At 40.5% G+C, this 21200-nt stretch overlaps 1 protein-coding gene across 1 annotated transcript; it reads right to left on the reverse strand.

Annotated features, from left to right (window-relative positions):
- Positions 1-6727: 6727 nt before the first annotated feature.
- Positions 6728-20584, reverse strand: ppp6c (protein phosphatase 6, catalytic subunit). The gene is given in 7 exon segments (NM_001017110.3): positions 6728-10643; positions 11583-11792; positions 12250-12329; positions 14407-14548; positions 14980-15045; positions 16579-16674; positions 20476-20584. Coding segments are annotated over 7 exon segments (918 nt in total). The 5' UTR covers positions 20551-20584; the 3' UTR covers positions 6728-10394.
- Positions 20585-21200: the final 616 nt, after the last annotated feature.

Raw genomic sequence — 21200 nt, forward strand, 5'->3', positions numbered from 1 at the left:
ATAAATTAAAACTAAAGCGGGTTATTACAATAATAATAGATAAATACAAAGTATGTTTATAAATACAAATAAATACAAGGTACAGTTGCAATAAGTGAAGAATCATAGAGATAAAAGGATGGAGGTTCCTGTCCCATAGAGCTTACAATATATGAAGACACACTTCAGTACATCCAATTCTATGAATTTCCTCATAAAAGGAAGCCAAACAATCAGTCTAAACTTTGTTTAATGAGCAGCGCTGGATTTCAAATCCTGGTGCCCTGAGGATGCCCCCCATTCACGCCCCCCCCCCACCCCTTGCGCGCATGCGCAAACAAACCTCTACTCCTCCCACCCCGCCGCACAGCTGCAAGCGTGCATGCACAGGCTTTTCAACTCCCATACGGAGCAGTGGAGTCCCCATTGCTCCGTATGGGAGCAAAATGTTACATTTTCGTTGCGGCAGGGTGGCATGCCGCCCCTAAATTTGTGACGCCCTAGGCCCGGGCCTTTGTCGCCTCGCCGCAAATCCGGGCCTGTTAATGAGTATGTTTATGAATGCTAAATAGCTTTCAATGTACAGCATGAGAAGCATAGCTGCCGAATCTCCTTAATTTTCAGGGAAGGTTTTTCTTTGTTGCTGTTTTTAATAACTGTCAATTTGCACAGAAAAGTTTTCAAGCCCAAAAATCAGATGTCATTCTCTGGTTACAATCTATATTAATTAAAAAAAGGTTTTAAAATACAGTGGCAAAGTTATTACCATTATACAGGCATGGGAACTGTTATCTGGAATGTTTGCTGCCTGTTGTTTAAATAAGAAGTTCTTGGATCACCATACCTGTGAAAACAATTGAACATTAAATAAACCCAATAGCATTCTTTTACCACTACAGTGGGCTTTATGCAGCTTAGTTACCATCAAAAACATAATTTATTATTAAAGAGAAAAAAGGTAAGCCTGGGCCTGAGAGTGTGTGTTGGGGCCCCAGATACGTTTTTGCATGGGGGCTCACCACTGTAACATTGCCACTGCACTGAATTCCAAAGTTCAGATAGGGGAATATATGGACACCACACTGTAAATGTCCTAAAATACAGGGAACTTGTCATAATATGCTGGGGACCCAGCTGTGCCATGAAATGCTGCTGTCACACTGGGTCATAAACCGTTGGAAGAGCTGGAACTTGGTGTAGGCAAACAAACGAGGCAGCTGCCTAGGTAACAACTGGAGGTGGAAAAAATTCTGCTTCAGCTGCTCCAGCTTAGTCTAAGTTTTTAAAAAGGGTGAGCGGGTGCATCAAATAGGTGAGTCAGGAGGGGGCGGGTGGGGAGGCATAGGGGTGGAGTGGGCAGAAGGAGAGGCTACTGCTGGTGGATGAGTGATGGGGTAGTGAGTGGGAGCAGGGACAAGATTTAATCAGTGTGCTGAAATGTTATCATGCAAATTATGGATAGGATCATTGTTCTGCTGTGGGTTTTGTGGAACATAATTTGGGCCATTCTGCCTCCTTCTCTTCCACGCTGGAAATAAACCTCTTGGTAAAACCCTCATTCATTCCAATGCTATGAGATGTATCTATGGTTCATTTGCTAGGAAATACACATTTTAGTGTTGCCATGCTTATAGAGAAATAAATAGTTTTTCTTCCTTTGTTGCTGTCTTAGGGAGAAAGCTGAGCCACTGAGCATGGAATTGTGAGGTGATTTGCTAAGTATTCTAGCTAGGAATGACACATGCCAGTTGACTTACATAATGCCCAAAGTGCTATTGGCAGCTGCAAATGGCAAAGCAACATACAGCCAGCTCCATGTGCTCTTTCAAGACAGCTTTCCAGGAGCCCAGGTAGATCAGTAATGGGATATATCAAACGAGATCACCTTTTCTTCTGGGAGGATAACCTTAACAGCCTTTTCTCTTGTACATGTGAAAGGATTCCCGAAAAGGAACTGTATATTGCATATACAGTATACTGTATATTGGGGGTCAGTCCCTGAGGTCAAGTAACTGATGATTGTATTGTGAATAAGCAGAAAATAATAAGAGGACCTGCTCAGGGCATCTTTGGAGGCGTAGGACTTTATGGCTAAAGGGTTGTTTTGGCCTTGGGTTACTGCAAAACCAACATAATATAATACTTTGTTGATCGTTAGTGCTCCTTAAACCAGTAACACATTGGGCAATGTGAGGGTTATCAGTGTTGCTAACAGCCTTGCTAGTAGTGTATCATGATTCTTTCAGTTCAAATGAAGCAGAGTTAGCAGAGTATGTGGATAATGTGGGGGTGCAGTAACAGTCAGGACTCTTACCAATCAGTATGATGCTACAAGCATGGCTGATACTTTTTTTCTCTTTACATCAAACAGATTATCACATTCTAGAGCAGGGGTCTCAAACTCGCGGCCCGCGGGCCATTTGCGGCCCTCGGTACAATATTTTGTGGCCCGCACCAACGCCTTCTCAAAAGCAATGAATGGATCACGATTTTTATTGCGATTTAAGGGATAATGCAAGGCACGGCGGGCGGGAGCTGCTGATTGCGGAAATGACGTTATGCCATCATAACAGTTATTATGGGAAGACGTTCTGTGTGCACAATTAGCTGCTAAGGAGCTAATTGTGCACACAGAACGTCTTCCCATAATAACTGTTATGATGGCATAACGTCATTTCCGCAATCAGCAGCTCCCGCCCGCTGTGCCTTGCATTATCCCTTGAAAGCCAATTTTTTGTGAAATCCCTTATGCGGCCCAGCCTCATCCTGACTTTGCCTCCTGCGGCCCCCAGGTAAATTGAGTTTGAGCCCCCTGTTCTAGAGATTCTTCCCAGACTGCAAAGGTTTCAAGAAAACTTTACACAAAAAAAAAACCATGTACAGTGACACCTAGTGGCAGAACTACACATAAACCAGTATATAAATGAGAAGGCTTTTGTTGCTAATAATGCACACACAGAGACCTAGACTGGAAATCTGTGTATTCTGGCAAATGCCAGAGGGGCTGCTGTAAGATGCCATAGACAGTCACTATTTATTGGGCTGGCGGGGGCTGTTTGGGCCCCTGTGTACTTGTAATGCCAGGGCCTATTTTGTATCCCAGTCCGGGCCTGTGCACGCGTTAGTCTAACAAGCACAGAGTTGTCAAGTCTCCAAGAGAAATCGTGAGTCTCACAAAATCCCACCCTCCTGGTCTCTGGATAGTTATAAGGATTGCAAGAGCCTCCTGTGGTTGAAAGTTCTGCAAGCAGTGTGGAGTTTACAATGCAATTTTCTGCCAAATTCAGCAGGTTGGAACATATGTCCTGCAATGTCACAGTATTTGTTTGTAACCATCTTGGACTAGAGTTGCCCCCTCACCCCTTTAATAGTGGCCACATATTGAATCCACATCCTGCATGGCTGGTAAGCAATTCATTTAGATTAGACATGATGCATGGTTGCACATAAATAGATCTGCAGAATGCATCTAAACTAATTGCTAATAAGCCATGCAGGTTGTGGATTTAATATGTGGCCACTATTAAAGGGGTGAGGGGGCAACCCTATGCACAAAGGGATGAACAATACAGCTGTCAACAGCAATTTCTTATAAGTTGTAATTTATATGGGGAAATGGTACCTCTAAGAACCATAGTTCTTGAGCCACACACCTCTCTCTATTCAATCTCTTGCACAGCATCATTGACTTTTCAACTGATCATCTTCCCAGTCAGCAGATTTCAAAGAAAGATCCTCCTACTGATCAGGGGCATTCTTGGCTTAGTGTCTCCCTAAGGTGGCTTATGGGATGTGCCGCGCCACCCCCCTTTCCCCTCTTTAGGTTTTTTGTGACAGAGAGGGTCTCATAGCTAGTGCACATTTATTTCCATTAATTATACAATTTTAGTAGTATGTAGAGCAAATTAAAGGGAAAGAAACGTTGAACTTACTGGAACGCTAACCATAAGCCTCAGGCCAGAAAAGTTCATTAACCCAGGGTACTGTTCATGCCACAATTCCATTCCAGTGCCCTCCACCTTCTTGATACCACATAGCTGAGGAAAATCTGCAGCACTAATGCATCAATTCTGCCTCTACTGTGCATGTGTGGTATCCGCGCAGGCCTGGACTGGGATTCAAATGAGGCTCAAACAGCACCCCCCACCAGACCACTAAATAGTGACTACATGTCTATGGAATCTTAAAGCAGCACCTCTTGCATTTGCCAGATCCCAGATTGCCAGTTCAGGCCTGTATCCAGTACACTGAAATGGATTGCTGGGGCTTGGGCAGTCTGTGCGGCTGATATAAAGTTATTGATCACTGGATGGGAGCCTTACCGCGGCACTGGCACTATGTTCTGCTGCACGTCCGGGTCTGGAGGAGCTCCATTGCACCCCGCTCATTCCCCAGCCCCTAGGCAATAAGCAGAAGCTGGCCCTTGGGCATGATTGCCTTTTGTATGTTCTCTAAAATTTTTGGTGATTTGGGTGCATTTTTAGTGATTTTATTGCATTTTCGCCATTTTACTGTATTTTCAGTTCTGCATAGGCATTGTTGGTTTGTTTCTGTCTGTAAAATATATTTGTATAAATTAGAATATTCAAACTGTGATTCTGCCTGCTGATTACACTAGGCAGAAAACATTTTTTTTTTTTTTTTAGTGGTTTCATTAAATTTTAGTGCATTTCACATTGTTCTTTTTTTGTTTGTGCCCATGAAAATTTGATCTGCTACGTATCCATTTCATACCTCCCAACTGTCCCACTTTGAGCGGGACAGTCCCGATATTTATGGCACTTCCCGTTGTCCCGGATTCACTGTTAAATGGCAATGCTGAGAAGCGGGACATCTAATTGATTGCTGTGCCTGCTCTGCTCCAGGAATAAAGCCCGCCCCCTTAACTCTTGAATCTCCCCTGCTACCTCAAGCTCACAGGTTTACCTTGATGTTTAATTGTCCTGGGAGGAGCATTTGTGACAGGCAAGGGTCAACTATCTGCATTGGCTCCGCATCCCTCTCCTGCTCAGTGGGTCAGGGGCTGAGAGTGCCTCTGTCTTTTATCAGGCAGAAGAGGCTGCTGCCTTTATTTGTGTGCTGGGCAGTTTCACCTTTCCACCCCTAACATATATCTCTCACTCCTGGGAATCTCTGGCAGAGCACAGCATGCAGGGGAAGACAGAGGTATTGCTCGTTCATAAAATATAGCAGACATTTAAAAGGGGCCCTTATAAGTCTGGGAACCTTAGGCCTTGTTAATATGGCAAGAAATTCTGGTGGTACATTAATATTGTTTTGCTTTCAACTGATTAAGAATGGAAGGAAATAACATAGATTTATGTACCACTGGAATTGGCCCTGTTAATAACTTTGCAAAACGCACAGAACTGTTGGCATGTCTGAAGTTGATATGCCCTTTATCAGTTTCATTTAGTAATTTTACTGGCATGTCTGGGGTTAATATGCCCTTTATCAATTTAATGTAGTCATACTGGCACCTTTGAATATTTCCTTTATTCTTTTTATTTAGTGATTATACAGGCACATCTGGGGCATGTAAAGTGGGTGTGGCACATGGGGCGTGGTCACAAAGCAGGCATGGCCAAAACATTTTTGCCGCACTACCAGCATCACATATTTTTGTCCCTCTTTCTCTTAATGAAATGTTGGGAGGTATGCCATTTGGGTTCCTCTGTATGCCAAATAGATTGGTACATCTATGCATATTGGGCATCAAACTGTTCAGCAGACCCCCCGATGTTCATATTTGGAATGTTTGATGTAAGTACATTACACTATGTGGGGTATATAATGGGTTAAGATGCAATTTTTAGAAATGTAATAAACTCAGTAGAAAGATGTATTTACCCATTTTTGTTTCACCAGAATATGGTTTTTCTAGGGTCATCATACTATTAGGGGGCCTTACGGTACATAATACACATACCGGGTCCTAATATTGCAGCAGCCAGTATCAGACGTGAAAATTTGTATGCGCTTTTTTCATATAGGTGCCTCTGTTCGCCACAAATCTATGCATCACACTGTTTAGTAGGCCCATGTCATACTTATTTGCCGCTTTTACCATGCATAAATCAGGCAGTGTATTTTTTTGGTAGTAGAGATATATGCCATGAAATATGGATGCACAAACTGCCTTTTTGGGTCTCTAAATGCCAGACACTTTGGCAATCCTATGCACAATGGACATCAAACTGGTCAGTTGACCCTTGGCTTTCATATTTAGGATGTTTTTCTTGGTACCTAATGCTATATGGGGGATAACAGGCTTGAAAGTGGAAGCTTTGGGGCAATTTTTAGATATTTCACCAAAACCGTTAATTTTAGGAAAGCATTGACTCCCTAATTTGGAGTAGAAAGAAATGGATACCTATTTTGAATTCACCTGAATGTGTACATTCTAAAATAGTTTTTGGGGAGGTTAACATTTTTTTGTGTTTTTTCCCCCACACAAAATGCAGTAAATGTGTTGAATTTGCAGTAGTCGAAGATACGATGTTTGAAAGTGGAAGCTTTGAGGAGATTTTGTAGAATTTTCATACATTTGTATAGAAATAGCTAAGTTTAGAAAAGCATTGCTGTTTGGTTCTTAGTAGAAAGACATGGTTACCCATTTTGGATTCTGCAGAATTTACTTTTCAAAAATATATGGTTTCCTGGGGCAAACCTAATGCTACACCATCTACAGCGCTTCTTTTGGAAGCAGACAAGGACAACCCCTAAGATCTTAACTTTCAAATAAAGATTTTTTTTTTTTGTATATTTGGTGACTTCACCCCAACCTTTAAACATCAAAAAAAGAGATGCATTATTAAAGACTCTCTTTATTCCTAATATATTTAACCTCTATGTGACTCAATATATTTTATTAAAGTACAGGATATTTGGAGGGGGAAAAAACACAAGGATTGGTACAATTATATCAATATACATGTACAAAAGCTGCATTTTTTTTAATGAAGTCTCTATTCATAAAAATAAAAATGAAAATACCAAAAAAATGCAGCCTTTGACAAAAGCTTTATTTTCTCATTTACAGATCTGCTTTAAAACAAAATGGCGGATGAAGGGTAATAAAAGTTTATAACACGCACAACACAAGGCATTTACAAATCAGTCCTTGATAGCTTTGCTGCTGAAATCTTCTGGTCCTTACAGGAAAAAAAATGAAAAATACAAATATTGGATAGAGATAGCAGAAAATGGTGAGAGCCATTACAAAAAAAAAAAACCAACAGTATATTCAACTTTTTTTCACCAGCTTGGAAATAACAGTGAATTAAAGCAATATTTACAGCACAAGGAAGGGGGGAAAGTGTAGAATTCAGCTGGGCAACTCACTCCACAAAGGATAGTGGGAGTGCCTACATTCCCTACCAGGTCTTATTGTTAACCAAGGCTTTACACCAAACTGATGCCTTTGGCCACTGCACCTGATATGGGGAGCTTTATTCTATTATGGTGCATCTGCCCCACTAACAGGAAAGCATACAGCCGCCATACAGTGCAGAGAGCAATGGCACACAAATTAACTCAATGCAGAGTTAGTACTCTTAGATTGCAAGCCTCTAGTTCACACGGTCCGCCAGCCATAGTGCCTTTGGGAATCACATTTAACCTACAACAAAGATTCCAGTTGCTGAAAAGTAATGCACGTTGAACAAGTGATCAATTGTGTTTTGGTAAACACATGATAACTCGTCATGTTATATTATGGCACATATCTGCTCCAGTATGGTAAGTGACAATCTTACTATAGATTGGGCCTATCTTTGCCATGCTGCAGGGTAATCTGGCAAGCAGCCCACACAGTTACAAGCTTCTCACCAAACATGAATTTGTAGCCCTCATGCACTAACTGGCGCGCTCTGCAAATTAGCTTCAGATTGTTAATATGGACAAACTGCAAAAGAAATACAGGCAACAGTATTAAACTAGTAGTCTTGTATCAGATCTAATTTTCAATAGGGTCGGAGAACATTCATGTAAATAGTGTAGGAGGGGTCACAGATTTGAATTTCTGATTTTTATGCCACAAAGGTGAAAGCAGCCGTGTGTTACTTTAAGGGCCCTGGAAGATGAGGAGATTTTGAATTTCCCGAAAAAACCTTCCTATTGCAGAACATTTAGACAGCCAGAAGTAAAACATATTACTTGCAGCAATCCGGCTTAGTCACAGGAAAATGCAAAGGGCAGTAGCAGTGAGTAATATGTTTTACTTGCAGCAACCTAAATGATCGGCAATAGAAAGGCTTTTTATGGGATTTGCCACCTACAGTAGCGCATAACAAAAACGTGCATGCTCTGATGGTTAACCACAATGCAAATGCATTTTCCTCTTTACACTGCTTACTCTTAAAGGTTTTTTAATACCACACTTAGCAGCCACCTACAAAAGTGCTTTAACATTAAAAGAATTAGATAGGAAACTAGCGTTCAGCCAATAATAACCAGGAAGAAAAATTGATTCTTTTGATATTTCATAAAGGTAAGTAATCTTTGCAATCACTGATCTATTTTTATTACTTGGATTTTCTTTTTACTAAAACATTTTTGAAAATCATTTTTATTAGTTCAGTTTTGAAGCTACAGACCAGGACAGCACTGCTAACACAGGCTTTTCCCATCTGCCACCTGCTCTCAGTAAGGGATTTCCCAGATCAGGACTTGGAAGGCAAATAAAAAAAAGTTGACACTGAACTGGTTTGTGCACAAGCCTTCCCTCTGCTGCTTCACTTGCATATTGTGATACAATCAGCTGGTGAGATTCAGCCAATCGGATCAATGTAATGCAAATGAAGCAGCAGAGGGAAGGCATGGGGGGTAACCAGCTCAGTGTCAACTTCCTGGTTTGGGCAGAATGCAAGCTGGAGTTGCTGATCCCTTCATAAGACAACTGAGAGAGCAGAGGAGAGAGCCTGTCAGCAGCACTGATCCTTGTCTGTAGCTTTAAAACTAAGCATTTTAAATAATAAAGATTTATTTTTTCTGACAGGGGTTTTTCAGATTCAGACTTTTGTCCAGTCACTAGTGGTAGTAATCTCACCAACCAAAAAGATGACTAATTGGGGAGCCTGTTTACTTTAAAATAAACTTTATACCCCCGCCCTTAAAACTGCTTGCTTTTCCAATGTTTTGTTCAAACAAATGCCTGATTGGTAGGGTTTCAGTCTCACAACCAGTTTGAATTACAAACTCAAATCAAATAAAAACATTCTGTGTATGTAATAATTTGATCAAACTATGTACCAAAAATGTAAAATCTGCAAACAAGATAATTGGTTTTCACCAGTTATATAATAAATATTGAATGGCACTCAATACAATGTAAGAATGAAGCATTGCAAGTTGAACTCTGATAAACTAAAGTTTAAAAGTAGATTTGTATGATGGGATTTTTCTGACTATTCTGGACTCATTGACTTTTATAGTTTTCTCTCATTTCAAAGAGTAACACACTGAACATTTGGAAATTTCCTCTAAACAAAGCTGTTGTGTAACTATAGGGGCAGGCATAGACCGGCAACATGGCAAATGCCATAAACAGTCCCTATGTATTGGACTGGTAAGGGGGCGGTTTGGGCCTCTGTGTAATTTAAAATAATATTCCGAATTCCAGTCCAGACCTGAATAAGGGGTAGATAAACTCTGTAAAACAATCTGTTATCTGCTATAAAACCTGTTCCTTTTCTACTTTATTCAAGATTGCATGGCTGCCCCCGTGGCCTACACAGCAGCTTATTTATATTAATACATTTTTTGGTGTTACTCTTCTTCCTTTAAAATTGCATGTGCCATTGCCCTAATGATATCAGTGTGCAGCTGATCTAATGATAACCGCAATCGTAAACACTTTAATGCCATACTATAAACCAAAGCCAGCCAGCCACAGATGGGCCAATAAAAGCTGATGATTCATCCCTACAGTCAAAATCTTGAGATCGCTAGTAAATCAGCCAAATATCTATCATGCAGGTTTGAAAATACTGTTGGGTGAGGATAGTATAAGAGTGTTCATGCCATCACCTCCAGACAGCTCTGCCTAGTCCCAGATCAGATGCATTTTGGCCCTGCACATAGGTGTCAAACAAGTAATTCTACTTGTGTATGGGCATCCTAAATTATTCTTATTTTTACTGCCAGAATATTTATCCCCTCCATAAACGCAGAGTATTTTTTTCACCTTTGTTGTCGATTATCTCCATTTATTAGGAGAAACCCTTCTGGCAACAAACGGGGCCTGTAATGCAAGGACCTCTAAACAAAGAAACAATAGCGATATAAACAGAATATATATTCTATAATTTAAAAAGAAAAAAAAGGCAAGATGCAGCATTTCAGCAGCAAAGTGCTTAAAATAAAATGAAAAAAAAAGAAGAAATCCAGCACAGTACACAAAAAGTGGATGGACTTCAGAGGAAGTACGGTGTGGTGGTTCTGGGAGGGATAACCCGCTCAGAGTCAGGAACAGCTCGAAAGAGTTTTGGCTCTCGGGTGTTCACATCCTTGAAAACCATAATAGAGGCGATGTTGCCACAACGGTAGCAGTAGTTAGGAGCTGACCACACAGTCACAAGCTTCTCATCAAACATGAATTTGTAGCCCTCATGCACTAACTGGTGCGCTCTGCAAATCAGCTTCAGATTGTTGATATGAACGAACTGCAAAAGAAATACAGGCAACAGAATTAAACTAGTAGTCTTGTTTAATGTAATTAATTTTTAACAAGGTTGGGGAACAGTCATGTAAGTAACATAGGAGAAGTCACAGATATGGATTTCTGATTTTTATGCCACTTAGAGACAAAGGTAGAACTGTGTGTGTTACTTTAAGGGCTATGGAAGGCGATAAGGATTTGGAATCTGCTGAAAAAGGCCTATCTATTGCAGAACATTTAGAAAACCACATGTAAAATATTTTATTTGCAGCAATCCGGTTTAGTCACAGGAAAATGCAAAAGGCAGCCATTTCCCATAATTAAGCAGGGTAGTGGTGAGTAATAAGTTTTACTAGCAGCAACCTAAATGATCGGCAAAAAGAGATACGTCACCCACAGTCGCGCAAATTTACCACAACATGGTGGCAAATATCACCATGTGCAATTTTACTAAAACTACCTTTAAAGAACATGTCAACCCTAAAAATAAGTTTTTGCCTAATAAAAGAAAACATAATTCAAAGCAATTAATTAGTGCTTTAAAGTTATTTGTACATGTAATTGCTATAGAAAGCAGTATTTGCTGAACTCCTGGTTGTTACTTTTTAAACAAGGTTGCAGGTGCCAGGCTGCCTTGTGTTACATTGTTTCATATACAAATAACTCAAAAACCATTACAAATATGCAATGAATGTAAATTGCAAAGTTGCTTAGAATTAAGTTTTCTTAAAAAAAAAAATTGTCATTTAATAGCCATCAAAATGGTAAACTCACAGGTCAATATATCTTTAGATTTTATTTTCATTTGTATTTTGCTACTGCTTCAGTTACTGGATCTTTCCATGAGCATGCATATATAATGGTTTTGCAAGTGCAGGGTACTACAGCCAGCTCATGCATCCAAGTTACAAGCACTAGAGCAAGAAAAGCAATCCTTGTTTACCTCATTGGTGACTTTGGCTCCAAATAACCACCCTGCTCCTCGAGGACTGATGGCCCAAGTATCCACATCTTCTGGGTCTGACCAAACAAGGTCACAAAAAGCGCCTTTGTGTGGTATCTCTTGATTGCGTTCAATCGTTCGTATCTGGTCCAGAGTTTTTATGTCTGGAGAGAGGCCACCATGCACACAGAGTATCTGCTCATCTATCAACTATAAAAAAAAAAAATGAATAGTAGAGTGCTAACCATTTTAGAACAAATGTATTTTAATAAGTTTTATAGCATTTTAAGACCTGGGGCCTTCTGGCAACTGCCTATTTAGCAAGCCAAACCAAGTAATTTGCAGACAAACTAAACAACTACCTGTTATGACATTATATGCACCCACACCGACACACTATTTATAGCCTATTACAGCTTCTATTTTATGACTGCAATAAACAGGGCCAGAAATGTGATGGCCTGTAAGCTTGTAAAACACAAATCTCAGTCATATCTAATCACCTTTGCATTACACAATATAAACTAAGGTGGAGCTGTTCCACTCAATAAACGCAGATCCCAATTCTGCTGAATTTTCAGATAGTTTTTCTTAATTGAACCTCCGTAACAGAGAGAATGTAATGAAAACAATTTTTTTTAAACCAACCAAATGAACTGGTACTTACAGCTGCTACAGTCAGCATATCAAAAACCTTTGTGCAATATCTCCAAGCATTGGCATTTCCGTATTTTGTCTGGCACTCATCTAGAAAGTGAAAGAAAAAGAAATTGTCAAAATAAGTGACTGAACAGTAACACATATCTTCTCCTTCTACATAACATTTGGCCTTTTTCTAAAGCCATCTCATATTTTCATCTAATTTTTATTTTGGAACTATTGTTTTTTACAAAACCCATTTTTTTTTAATAAAAAAAAAAAAAATACTTAATTTGTAGTTTTTAGAATTTATTTAGATTGCACATTTTTACTTCTTTGCCTGTTCATGTTCCCGTTTGTGATTTTTAAGTAATGCAAATTTTTTTGGTGGCTAGTGTTAGTGTTCCTCTTAATTTCACCAAAAGCCTGCCTGTACCACCACTGTTCAGTAGTGTGGCTGTGCCTTTCCAGAACCCGGATAAAGAAAAACAAATGAAGACTGATCCTGCTAACCCACCTTTCCAAACACCCCATGTAAATATGCTGCTTCCATGGTGCACTGGCAGTGTTCATTTGTAAAACACTACAGAAGACAGCTGAACTAGAGTGTTTGAGAGAAGCAGGCCCTGGTCGTAGAAGGTTAAATGAGGTAAGTGGCTAACACAAAAACTTTAAAGCTCATGGCGCACATGAAGATTTGTCATCCGTGGTTAAAGCTTGGCTACCACAGGCAACAAATCTACCACCAATGGCAAGGCTTCATGTTCTGAAGTTGGCCAAAGTTTCCATAAAGAATGCCGTTGTTTCAGGCTGAGTTTCATACATACACAATTTGTAATATACAGCTTGAGGACTAAGAGCCCAGTACTTTTGTAGAAAAAAGTAAGTTCCTGCTATGTCCCTTAATGGGACTGCACTAGGCAAATCCATAATGGAGAAGGACCTTGGAGTCCTTGTAGATAATAAACTTGGCTGTAGCAGCAAGCAATGCCAGGCAGCAGTTGCAAGGGCAAACAAGGTTTTGAGCTGTATTAAAAGGGGTATAGATTCACGGGGTGAGGGGGTTATCCTTCCCCTTTACAGAGCGCTGGTAAGGCCCCATCCAGAATATGCTGCTCAGTTCTGGTCTCCAGTGCTCAAACGGGACATTATTGAGTTAGAGGGTCCAGAGAAGGGCAACTAAGTTGGTAAAGGGTATGGAAAGTCTTAGTTATGAAGAAAGACTGGCCAAGTTGGGTCTGTTTACACTGGAGAAGAGGCGCTTAAGAGGTGACATGATAACTATGTATAAATATATAAGGGGATCATATAATAACCTTTCTAATGTTTTATTTACCAGTAGATCCTTCCAACGGACACGAGGGCACCCACTCCGTTTAGAAGAAGGGAGGTTCAGTTTAAATATTCGGAAAGGATTTTTTACAGTGAGAGCTGTGAAGTTGTGGAATTCCCTCCCCGAATCAGTCGTGGTGGCTGATACATTATATAGCTTTAATAAGGGGCTGGATGGATTCTTAGCAAGTGAGGGAATACAGGGTTATGGGAGATAGCTCTTAGTACAAGTTGATCCAGGGACTGGTCCGATTGCCATATTGGAGTCAGGAAGGATTTTTTTCCCCTCTGCGGCAAATTAGAGAGGCTTCAGATGGGGTTTTTTGCCTTCCTCTGGATCAACTAGAAGTTAGGCAGGTTATATATAGGCATTATGGTTGAACATGATGGACGTTTGTCTTTTTTCAACCCAACTTATTATGTTACTATGTACAAGAAACACAAAATAGTAATGCCATAGAATCACCACTAGGAGGTAGCAGTACCACATATTGCAGAAGTCACCTCAAAGTTTCATGATCTGTAGAAAATCATTTGGACATGGAAAACTACAGTGACTTAATAAGTCACTACCCTTATATTTTACAACAGGAGACACACACACACACATATAATCAGTCTCAAAGTAATAATATTGCACAACAGAAGACCAGCCATAGAACAAGTGCCTTTGTCACAGCAGCAGTGCAAATGACTTCCATCATAGCACAAGTGTTACTCTGTGTTTATGTCATTTGACAAGGCAAACCAGGAAGTTATAAGGAAAAGCATTTAGCAAATTGTCTGCCAGGAAAATAATGATTAAGAAGCTTTTTTCCTACTTGGTTTTATGGTTTTGGACAGTAGTGCTCACCATAGAATCCATACACCTGTGTGATCTGCCTGCTTTCATGGTTCCCTCGCAGCAAGGTAATACGGTCAGGCCACTTGGCTTTCAGGGCAAGCAGGTAGGTGAATGTCTCTAAACTGTAATACCCTCTATCTACAAAGTCACCCTACAAAATGAAAAGAAAAGGGAAAAAAGCAGATAATAAATACAGATGCTGTATATCATTTTTTTTAACAGTTTATTTCTACTAAACAGGCATTTTATTGCAAATGGGGCTTCACCGACTTGTTAAGAGACTGTACATTCTGGGGGAACAGTTTGACATGAAGCCATCACGGTAGTACATAATGCAATGGACAAGGCAGGTAAAAAATTATTGGCAAAACAAATTCAATGTGCCCACTAAGATAAATATGACAGATTTGTTGAACATGCTAGCTAGGTCTCCCACTTAGAGACACAAGTGGAATGTGTTTAAATTGGCAAAAAAACAAAACATTGTTTGTGTTAGTCAGCCTTTGAGTTTATGACTGAGATGCTTTCTTTTTTAAAAAAAAAAAACCAAATCAAGTACAACTCCCTTCAACCTGCACTCACCATGAAGATGTAATTTGTGTCAGGAACTTGGCCGCCAGTTCTAAAGAGCTCACACAGATCATAAAACTAGAAAACAAGCAAAAAAAAAAGTGCTTTCAGCAAGTGTAACAAGGTTTTTTTTTTTTTTTTTTTAAATGGCAGTTTTAGTTTACTAAACAGATTCATCCCACCCAAAAACATCCCCTTTCCCCTTACATAAAGATGTCATTAATGATTAAGTATATGTACCAAAAGGTAAAGGTTCCAAACAGGTGCTGTAAGTACGTATCTCTTAAAGCTTTCGCTCAGGGCTGTGACACACGGGGAGATTAGTCACCGCGACAAATCTCCCTTGTTGCGGGCGACTAATCTCCCCAAAATGGAGAGCGCTGGCGGCGCCACCATTTGCAGAAGTCACGGAAGTTGCCTTAAGAGGAAACTTCTGCAAATTGCAGCGCTGCATATGCCATCCCACCGGCGATTTACATTCTAACCAGTGGAATGGCATTTCGGGGAGATTAGTCGCCCAGCGAATAATCTCACCGTGTGTCACAGCCCTTATACGCAAAAGATTCACTTGTTTGAGGAGGTCATGAGTGGATCTTTGTCCAATTTAACAACCTACATACAGGGCCAAATCAATGCAGGCCTGTCGGGGGAAGACCGCACCAACAAGCTGATTTGACCCTTGCCTCATGGGATTTAAAAATAGGGAAGATATCTATTGTGGAGTCTTTTGGGAAGGTCCCATGCATGGGCAGAGAACTAGCTTCCACTCATGCGTCCCATATTTTGTTGGATCTTGTAAAGGCAAACCTCTTGCTAGATGTAGCAACATGATCAATGGCGTGGTCTTATCAATCAGACAAACGGGACAGAGTAATTTGGGCTCAACCAATGTAATAAAATCCTTTTCTTTGCCAGACACAGAACAGTTAAAACCAGGATTCTACTATATGTCTTAGGAACTGATTAATCCAAGAGCAACATTGGGGTCAATGATAACAAAGAAGGCAGTATATGTTTATCAGTAAAGACTAGAACAACCTGACAATAGTTATTAATGAGATGACATAAAAAATGTTGTTTAATCAATCCTCCAAACTGCAAAACATAAGCCTCATCTGGAGATAACTAAAACATGAATGTTGTGCTAGCTAATTTGTTATACTATTCTAATTTAATAGATATCTCCCAGTAACTCTTGTAAACTTGGCCCAGTGTTCTCTTTCTTAAAAAATGCATAGGCCTGAAGTAGCTTTCAGTTAAGCAGGCTAGCCACCATTATCTTCCCAGGCACCCCCTGTGTCACGGTCATTTCCTTATGCAAGGTACAGAACAGCTGGTTAAAGGTTCTCCAAGTCTAAAGAGGGTCAGGGTGATGCCTGGAAAAGTAGGAGAAACAGCAGGCCACCCTTTTGAAAAACTAGCCAAGGCAAGAGCATTTTATATTGAAAAGTTGCACCGGCAAAGGGTAAGACATAAGCAATTGTTCACTGGGCGGTGGCCTAAAATACTGGCATAACCCACCCCAGTTTTTCATGTATCTTGAAACTGCAATAAAATCTTTACTTTTTTGATACCCTATGTCTGACAGCAGATTTATGGAAAGTGACTTACCTGTCCATGTATATCTCCACAAACTGTTACGGGTGTAGATACCGGCTGAACATTTGATTCCTCCAGTAGCAGATCACACACATAATCACATAGTCGCTTTAAAAGAGAATAAAAAAGTGAAACAAATATTAAAGATTTTCTTTTGACCACAGAACAAATGTAACGGCTAAACCAGAAATCAGAAAACTATACAAATTGGCATCCTCTAATTCGACCCAAACAATGACATCTGGCCACATATAGGATTACCACACAGAAATACAGGTAGCTTTTTTGGCCTGCCTACAATATCTAGCTCCATGTATGATATGGCAAGTGGAAGCTCCAGGACTATAGTCCTCTGTGAAAGGTTTAATAGGTATGAGCATCATCATTAGGAAGGAAGCTTAAAGTTCTTTCAGAAAATGGAAATGTTGCATATTTTTTGTTCCCTTTAAAGAAACTTTTTTTTTAGATAAACTCATTTACAAAAATACATCCATGGCAAAGGCCAAACACATACACTGGGCTAGGACCAAATCTGATTGGCCACAGACCAAACCACTACATTATGCTATAAAATCAGTCAGATGTCGATCGGGAAGGTTTAAGAAAACCCAAGGACTAAATTTTCAAATCAGCCTGATATCATATCCACTCAATTGGGGTGCGGATGTAAAGGCCAGCTTAATTTAAACCAATTTCACACATTTATCAAGATTTACACATTAGTGGCATGTTATCTAAACAATTAGCACAAGGCGTTAATCCACAACTAGCAGCTCGTGAACAACATGTTGCGTCAAAGTAGGCATTCAGTATAAAATTCTATTTTTGGAGGCAAAGCGCTAAACTACATGGGAGATTTTGATAAGATTCTGTGGGTCACAAAATGTTGTCATATAACAGCATGAGATTACAGTATGTAGGATCCTACAAAATCTGATCCCCACAACTGTAAAACAAGTTGGATCAGATAAAGTCAGATGGTGTGTTTTGTTCCAGCATCTACATCCAACAGTCAATGTAATTCAATAAAAAAGTCTTCTCAACACCATCAGCTTTCATTTTGTCTGATGCTCTCGTGTAGTTTACACTTTAGATTTTATTAACCGTACCATTATTTTTTAACCCAGGCACCAGCATTGGGCTTGTGTTCTTTTGATCCAACACCATCCTACAAAATCTCCCTTATAGTTTGGCTTTAAAAGACACTAGTTTACTGTACACAGAGCTTCAAGCTGGCAGTCCACATGGGGCTACCAAGCAGCCAATCCCAGCGCTTACTTAGTTAGACCCATTAACTTTTTTCATACTTATGTGGCTCCACCAACACTTTTTAGATTTGAGTGTGGCTTACCAGTAAAAAAAAGTTTGGAGAGGAAAGGTGGTTTTTATTCTAGCCAAGAATACACTGCCCTTGGGGCAGCTGTTTTCAAACTCACTTTGTATAAGATTCCAATATGGTGGAGATATAGTAAAACTCTGCTGTACCAACCACAGTGTCACACCAAATATTTTCCTAGTTAACATTAAAAATAGGCTTCCAGTATCTAGAGATGCAAATAAGGCATTCTGCCCAATTCTAACCACGTGTCTCTCAAGCTTCCTTGAAGTCACCGTGAAACTGGCAGGACAATGTGTTATTAGATCAAAACCTTGCACGATCACCTGATTCTGGGCAGTCCGGCAACAAATTTAGTCATAGGTGATAATGATTGATAAGTCTTGAGCTAATGGCAGTGGCAGACGGGGAGATTAGTCACAGGTAACTAATCTCCCCGCAATGCCATCCCACCGAGCGCGAACTCTGTGGTGATTTATGGTTCTGCAACACTGGGGATTAGTTGGAGGATGGCTGCACAGTGACCACTGAGTGATTTTTAACATTTAAATAGAATTGTTTAGAATTTGTTTACCATAGCGCGGATATATTTCGACACAAAGTCTTGAGCTAATGGCAGTGGCAGACGGGGAGATTAGTCACAGGTAACTAATCTCCCCGCAATGCCATCCCACCGGCAAGAATGTAAATTGCCAGGATGGCATACACATCACTACAATTTCCCGACGTTGCCTGAAGTTTCCTCTCAAGGCAATATTGGGAAATTGTAGAGACCTCTATACCATCCCACCGGCAATTTACATTCTTGCCGGTGGGATGGCATTGCCTTAAGAAACTTCAGGTGACTTCGGTAAATCATAGCGACGCGTATGCCATCCCACTGGCGATTTACATTCTTCCATTCCAGTGGGATGGCACTGCAGGGAGATTAGTCGCCTGCGGTAATGAAGATTTGTCGTGGGGCAATTAATCTCTCTATCAGCCACTACCCTAAGGGCCGTGACACACAGGAAGATTAGTCGTGCCGCGACAAATCTCCGCTGTTGCAGGCGACTAATCTCCCCGCAATGCCATCCCACCACCTAGAATTTTAATCGCCAGTGGGATGGCATACATGGCGCCGTGGTTTGCCAGTCACCGAAGTTTCCTCTCAAGGCAACTTCGGCAAATCTCGGTGCCAAATCTACTTCTCCAGAGTGGTAAACACTGCTACAATCTTTTAAATCTAAAACAGAGACCTTTAACTGGGGCTCATTAAAATCCCCAGTCACACGAGACTCCAGTTGAACATAAAAAAAAACAAAACATAATAGTGGCCTACAGATCTCGCTCTAAAAAGTTGCATTAATAACCACAGTTACAAAAAAAATATCCATATAAAATACTAAGGACGACAATTTCTAAGTTCAGTTACAGAAGGTACCATTCTAAAGAGGAGGGTGACAGCGGTAGTCCATTAAATCCACCAATGGACATATGTCCTAGAGCTGGGCGGTATGACCAAAAATTTATATCACGGTATTTTTCAAAATTATATCGGTGTCACGGTATTTGACGGTATTTTTTTCCCCCCATGCATGATTAGGTGTTAACCCCATTTCCTAATAAATTAGAGAATAATTACTGCAGTATTGAAAATCAGGCAAGTGAAGGATCGGCTTTAAATACCCCCCATGCATGCGCAGGACCGGCGCCGTCAGCGCATCATGGACGTGCACGCTTTGACATGTACGTGCACGCTTTGACATGTACGTGCGCTTTGACATGTACGTGCGCTTTGACATGTACGTGCGCTTTGACATGTACGTGCGCTTTGACATGTACGTGCGCTTTGACATGTACGTGCGCTTTGACATGTACGTGCGCACCTGGACACGCGTGCGCAACGTCCCACGGACAACAGGACACGCGCGCACGCAAGGAGTACCCTGACACCCCGGTATTGCGGTATCTGAAAAATATAGTTTAAAAAAAAAAAAAAAAAACAACGGTATTCGGTATTAAACGGTATATCGCCCAGCCCTAATATGTCCTACTGAAACTGACTACCCTCACGTGTATTGTGTTTGAATCTTTCTACACAGAGTTTGACTATGTAGCTATAATCCTTAGGCGAACGTACACTGGCACACAAGTGTTAAAAAGGCAGTTTTCACATAAAAAAAGTAAAACAATAGATCTATTCATTAAAACATTCAATAGTTTTACAGTTATTTGTCTGCAGTGCCTGCCTGGTCGAATTTCTGACTCTTGAAAGAGTGTAGAAGTCAGTAGTCCTGCAGGAAAACTAACTTCTGCTACAGTCGTAAAAAAAAAAAAAAAAAATCATAAGCGCAGAAACGGGAGGGTTTGTATTAAAATAACATTGACAAGTAAGCTTACTGAGAAGAAATACATATCATGCATACACACTATGCAAAAACTGTTATTGGGGAGATCTCCATTAAGCAAACGCTGAAGCAATCACCAGAAGGCAAAAAGACTGTATCATGGACGTCCCGTCTCTGCAAGGCTGTAATCAGATATCACTAATACGAAAACCATTCATAGGTCTTGGCGGAGCCGCAACTCACCTTCAGGTCATTTTCAGGAAGATATTTGCATTGCCGGGCAATCTCCACATACTTATCCAGGTCCAGCGGCGCCATTTTGAGCAGCAAAGTATCTACTTGGGCGGGAGGCACCGGGCAAAATGTCACTTCCGGTTCGGTAGCTCACTTCCTGGTTACGTTCTTCCTGGTCGATCAGGCAGCATAAACGTTCTCTTTCAATTAACTTTATTTAGACGTGTCTCGTTAGGGCCATTACTGACGTTTCAAGGGCCTCAAACGGCACCAAAGAGAGATCTGTAAGACAAAACCAGCTAAAAATCTACTCAGGAGAAGTTTTTAGGCTTACGCCTTGAAAGATTTTTTTTATTAGAAAATACTTATTAGCACGTCTTGTTTTCTATTTGTTTTTCTTAAACAAACATTAAACATTAAAATGAACAAAGCATCGCCTGAAAAATTTGCCTTATGTAGTTATATTATATTTTGTTTATAGATATTGAGCTGCTATAGAACACGTTTGCCAAGACAATGCTCAGTATCCATAGACACATTCTATAGATTCCATATGGGCTGGATTGGAAAATTGGCAATTTTTTGACCACGCCCACTTTGTGACCACGCCCCCAATTACCACACCCCATTTTTAAAATAGTTAAAATAGTGCCCACAATGGCCCAATAGACAGCACCCCCATACACAGTGCACCCCATACACAGTGCCCCCCCATACTCAGTGCCCCCCCATAC

This window comes from Xenopus tropicalis, chromosome 8 (assembly GCF_000004195.4).
Source record: "Xenopus tropicalis strain Nigerian chromosome 8, UCB_Xtro_10.0, whole genome shotgun sequence".
NCBI lineage: Eukaryota > Metazoa > Chordata > Amphibia > Anura > Pipidae > Xenopus > Xenopus tropicalis.